At 39.0% G+C, this 6,017-nt stretch overlaps 1 protein-coding gene across 1 annotated transcript in view; it reads right to left on the reverse strand.

Annotated features, from left to right (window-relative positions):
• Positions 1–5,204, reverse strand: part of LOC102761544 (transmembrane protein 232) — a gene marked incomplete at its 5' end in the record, with an annotated part of 36,525 nt that extends 31,321 nt beyond the window's left edge. Inside the window, 3 exons of the mRNA XM_015558685.1 lie at positions 1,188–1,345; positions 3,639–3,744; positions 5,093–5,204. Coding sequence (XP_015414171.1) covers positions 1,188–1,345; positions 3,639–3,744; positions 5,093–5,204 — 376 coding nt within the window. The remainder of the gene's footprint in view (positions 1–1,187; positions 1,346–3,638; positions 3,745–5,092) is intronic.
• Between the last annotated feature and the right edge of the window lie 813 nt (positions 5,205–6,017).

Consider the following 6,017-nt stretch of genomic DNA (forward strand, 5'->3'; position numbering starts at 1 on the left):
CAGAAGAATGACACACAGGATAGGGCAAAAGGAGACTTTAAATTGTGAGTACACAAAACACAGTTTATTCTTGTATTATTATTTAATAGAGGCCCGGAGCACGAAATTCGTGCATGAGAAGGGAGGGTCCCCTCAGCCCAGCCTGCACCCTCTCCAATCTGGGATCCTTCTCATAATTCAGGACTGCTGGCTCCTAACTGCTCACCTGGCTGCCTGCCTAATTGCCCCTAACTGGCCCCCCTGCCAGCCTGATCACCCCTAACCAACTCTGCCTGCCAAACTGATCGCCCCTAACTACCCCCCTGCTGGTTTTGTCACCCTTCATGGCCCCCCTCTGCTGTCCTGGTTGCCCCTAACTGCCGCACCTCACTGCCCCCCCTGCCAGCCTGGACACCCCATGCAGCCTGTTGCTCAGTCGTTTGGTTGTCCCTCACTAAACCCCCTGCCAGCCTTGTTGCCCTACTCAGTCTATTCGGTCATCCTTTTGGTTGTTTCGGATGTGATGGCCCCTGGCATACATAGATATGGATATGGATATGGATATGGATATACAGCTTGGTCACTCCTCATAGCCCCCCTTTCCAGCCTGGTTGCCACCAATGGCGTCCCTGCCAGCCTAGTTGCCCCTCACTGCCCCCCCCTGTATGGATATGGATATGGATATGGATATAGATATAGATATAGATATAGATATAGATATAGATATAGATATAGATAGATATAAATATATATAATTATTTTCTTACATAGTTGGTGATATATTCTCTAGAACTATCTCTATTTGAATAGCAAGCAATGATACATTACCCAGCCCACCCGGTGTGACTCAGTGGTTGAATACTGACCTATGAACCAAGAGGCCACAGTTCAATTCCAGTCAAGGCATATACCAGGACTGCAGGCTCAATCCCCAGTAGGGGGCATCAGGGGTAGCCAATCAATGATTCTCTCTCAACTTGGAAGTATCTGTCTGTCTCTCTCTCTCCCTCACTCTTCCTCTCTGAAGTCAACAAAACTATTTTTTAAAAATGCATTACCCACATTTAGAGAAGATTAACACAAACTGCCAAGTGAGAGAATATTCTATAATAAACCAAACACTCTGTTCAGATCCTAAAGCAGATGCTATACAGTTATACATAGTACATGTAGTAATTACAACACATTAAAATTATTTTAAAACATACCTTTGCCAGCTTTATTTCCAAAGAATATAAGTATGGCTTTAGGAATGCATCACAACAGAGTCTATATAAAATTGATTCCGCAAGAAAAAATAAGGCAGGTGGATGATCATAATAAAAGGAAGCATGGTCCAAGGAAGCATAAAGCACATTTAAAGCTTCTGAAAAATCAAAAAGTAGAAACTCTATAGTTGATAAATTATGCTGTTTTCTATATACTACAATTAAGTCTTACAGTGAACTATTTCCCAAGACCAGACTGTAGTTTTAAAATATTTACAAATTCTTTGACCCCTCCCATCAAGTCCGTCCCCTTGAACCTTGAACCTGATCAGGTCTAGTAGCTGCTTCAACCAATAGACTGGCAGAATTAACACTGCAGGGTTTCCCAGGCTAGACTAGAAAAGGCAATCCAGCTGCCACCTGGATCTTTCTTTCAAGATAGGAACTTTGGAACCTTAAGCTGCCATGAAGGGAGTCCAGCTTTTTCAGAAGTCACAAGGCTCAAAAGACCATAGAGACAGAGATGAGAAAGAGAAAGAGAGAGAGAATGCCCCAGGAGCTCCAAGCTGTTCCAGCCAACACAAAATAGGTCACCCAGCCACATACACAATCGTGTGGGAAATAAGACAGAATTGGATGACAAAAGACAGTGCTAAAAATAAGTGCTATAAAAGAGAAGAGTAGGAAATCAAGGCAGCGAAAATAGGGCCCAGTGGAACTGAACAAGGAAGAATATTGAGCAAAGGCCCTAAAGAAAATTGCACCTCAAGTAATCACAAAGATTTGAAGAACTGTCATGTAAGTATCTGAGGAAGAACAGAAAATGCAGGGACTTGAGAAAGGAAAAGCCCTGGCATAGTCAAGGGATGGGAAGGAGCCCAGCATGGCCGGAGCATAAGGAATAAGTAGGGAAGGCAGCCAAGAGCCAGATCATCCACAGCCTTGTAGCCCATAATATACAGTTAGAGTTCCTTTTAGGTTAAGATAAAAGAAAATATTTGAAATTCAGAATGGTCACTGCTGACTGGAGAGTGGACAGTAGAATAAGGAACCTCCAGACAAGGGTACAGGCTGGACACTGATGAGGAGGGTGTTTCAGTTGTGGAGCTGGTAGAAAAAAATCATACTTGGGTCTTTTATTTGGAGTTCAATGTTATCATGAGCTTTTGGTTGTGTGTGACAGAAAACACAGTGTCTTCAAAATAACTATGCTTGTAACTTCACAAGATCAAAGTTGGAAAGGCTCCAAGGCTGGTCAAGGTAACTGCCCTCTGTGTGCATGTCTCCATCTTCTAGTTCCCCTGGTGTGCCTACACAAGCACTAGGCATTTTGTTCTTTCCACCATAGCATTTAGAGAAGAATCCAGAGAGCATAGAGAGGAAAGGGGTGCTTTGTTCTCAGATAGGTCTTTATCAAAAGCAGTTCAAAGAATAAGTATTCCTAACAGACTCATCTTCACATTTCTTGATCAGGACCAGGTCCTGTGACTCCCCCATCTATCTAATCACTGAAGTTTAAAGGGGTGTTGTCTTAATTAGCTTAGCTCAATCATGATTCACCCCTGAGGCTGGGAAAGGCCAGTCCACTTCTGAATCACATGACTGCAGGATGCCTGAACAAAACTGAGGTTTAATTGACAAAGAAGAGCAAGTGGCTGCTGGTTGCTGGTAAGCCAAGAGTGTTTACTTCCGTATCATTTAAACATTTGATAGAGGTGAAGCTGTGGATGGCACTGTGACAAAGTGCCGTATAGGCAAGTTAAATGCAAAATTGTTCTTACTCTTCCTGTTGCTTGGAAGCTCCCAGACAGCACTACAAAACCCAATTTACACAGGGAAATACTCTCTGACCTCATGCATTTCACATTCTAAAAACTCATTTTAAAAGGCACACACATAAGATTTAGGATAATGATAAAAGCAATTTTACCTCCTTAAAAATAATGGTTTTTAATTTCTTTTTTAAATTAGTTGGAGGGTAGTTTGAAAGGAGACATATAAGTGAGAAGTGATAAATGAAAAGGTAATGAGTAAAGTGGCTGTTTAAAATAAGTGAAAAACTAACGGCCATTTGGTTAATGTTTTATGAGTAAGAATTCTAAAGTGCAGAATCAAGTTTCTCTATAGTCCCTACTATAATTGAAAAATCACTAAATGACCCTTTATATTACTTTTTAATTAGTTACTAATTTTAGAAAAAAGCAATAAAGACTATGCTGAGCAAAAGAGTTTAAAGCAAATTTGTAATTAAAAAGTTGAGCAAATTCATTAATTCAAAATTACAAAAGGTACTTTCATAATGAAACATTATCAGGTATTTCGATAGAAAAACACGAATTCTTTTCCTGGATCCTACGCAATTTCTAAATATGAAAGGTCTCAAATTACACCTTCACTGCTAATTTAAAAAACACTTAGAGTAACTAGGAAGAATTTAGTTAAAGCACATACCATCTTGAATTTGTCCTTTGCATTGAGCCAGATATGATATTTCAATCCATGTAGTAGGAAGATGCACATGTTCCCCGGTGCCTAATGTGCTGAGACCCAATTTTCTCTGTGATGGGGAAACATGAAAGAGGCAAACAAACATGTACAATTTATTTATTTATTTATTTATTTGAATTATCCCTTAATTATATTTTCAAAGTCATTCTATGAGGCTGATGCTCTGTGGCTAGAGTTGTATAAATTTTTATTTTTTATTTTTGCTTTTATTATTTTTACATGTTGGCCCTTTATGTAAACTGTTTTAGTATTAAAAGGTAGAGAATGTTTGCTACTATTCTGAGGGATATTATTAGTTATTTGTTGAAAATAATTATCACCATTTTCTAGGGCTTTCTTCTATTTTTATCTCATTTCCCTACCAAGAGGATGCATCTCTGATTTTAAAAAGAAAATAAAAGTATATTGATGAAATGTAATTCAATAGGAATTAGTTTCATGCCAAACAGCTGAAATATTCTGGCTACTGTACTATAGATGGGCAGAAGTTAATAAATATGACAACCCTCTGTGCATATATAGAGAAGGTTAAGTAAAGCCTTCTTGCCCTGGCCGGTTTGGCTTGGTGGATGGAGCGTCAGCCTGCAGACTGAAGGGTCCCAGGTTTGATTCCGGTCAGGGGCATGTGCCTTGGTTGCGGGCACATCCCCGGTGGGGGGTGTGCAGGAGGCAGCTTATCGGTGTTTCTCTCTCATTGATATTTCTGACTCTCTGTCCCTCTTCCTTCCTCTCTGTAAAAAATCAATGAAATATATTTTTTAAAAAAAGCTTTCTTCCCTCTTTGGGACACCTGATAGCTCAGTTACCTTTTTTTTTAAAGACAAAGTGGAATTTTCATTATCAAAAATGTATTTACCAGCCTTTGATATTTTGATGTGGGCTCTTTGACTAGTGTCAGCAGCAATATTCCCTAATAATTTAAGTGGAATCTTCACCCCAGAAGCCATTTGACATTGAATTATCTCTATATATAAAAGGCTAATATGCAAAGTGTCCCCTTGGGAGTTCCACCAGGAGAACAGGAGTTCGATCGCTCACTATGACGTGCGCTGACCACCAGGGGGTGGTGTGGAACATGGCAGGTGACCAGCAGCAGTGGGGTGCTGAGGGAACGAGGGAAGGAGGAAGTAGGGAGGCAGGGAGGTGGGGAGGTGGGGAACCTGATCTACCCTGATCATCAGCCAGGCCTAGGGGCCCTACCTGTGTACGAATTTCATGTACCGGGCCTCTAGTTTGATTATAGACTTTAATTTGCATTAATATTTTTAACTATGCCTACTTATAATTAAAAAAAGGTGTATTCTTACTTTTTTCTTTCAATATTTTAGAACAAGTAATCATCCACCAACTAGAACAGAAAGTTCATATACCAACTAAATCAAATAATGTAACACTACCTTACATTTGAGAAGGATTTTTCTAGCTAGGTCCAACAATTTTTTCTTCTCTTTTGGATTTTTTGTTTGGTTGAATCTCAAAATGAATTCTGCTGTGATTGAAAATGGTGGCCTAAACAAAACAAAACAAATCAATAATTATAGCTATCACTTCTAAATTTTAATTAACCAACTTTTGATGGTTAAGTATAACTATTTTTTCTTAAAAAGCACCTTATAATAATGTTTCACACAAAACAAATTAGTAAAACAATATATGTTTACAGACCTCCTAGATTAATATTATAATACTTAGCATATTTGGATTGAGAAACAAAATTCTCATGATGTCAATGAACTTTATAGCCTCTGGAAAAAATTTTCTGCTATGGTTGCCAGAAATCTTGTTGGTATATGCCTTCTTCCTAGGTAAAATCCAGCACAGCTTTAATTATGAAGACTGATTTATATCCTTAGATATGTCACTATTATTTGAATTTAAGATAAACTTTTATCCCATAATGTAAGCTGAATCAGTCCAACAATGGCTGGAGTGGGCAGGGAAGGAAAGATATATGTAGTAAGGTCAGAGTGACAAGTAGCCAAATTAACTCTAGATAAGATGGGAAGCCATTACAGGGTTTTGATAAAGGATATGGCATGATTTAATTTAATTTTTAACATGATCGTCCCAATTCTGGGTTGAGAGTTGAAGTATGTGGAGGTAGATGTAGCAAGGGAGGGAGCACACATTTAAGTGAGAGGTAATGGTGGCTTGGATCAGAGTTCTAGCAATGCAAGTAAAAAGAACAGTTTAGATATTGAATATATCTTGACATGAGCTCTAATCAGACTGCCCAATGAATCAGAAATTAAGTGTGAGGGGGGAAAGGGAATTATGATTGAACTGAGTAACTGGAAGGATGGAACTGCCATTTACTGAGAT

The sequence above is a fragment of the Myotis davidii genome, unplaced genomic scaffold, assembly GCF_000327345.1.
Source record: "Myotis davidii unplaced genomic scaffold, ASM32734v1 scaffold1274, whole genome shotgun sequence".
Taxonomy (NCBI): Eukaryota; Metazoa; Chordata; class Mammalia; order Chiroptera; family Vespertilionidae; genus Myotis; species Myotis davidii.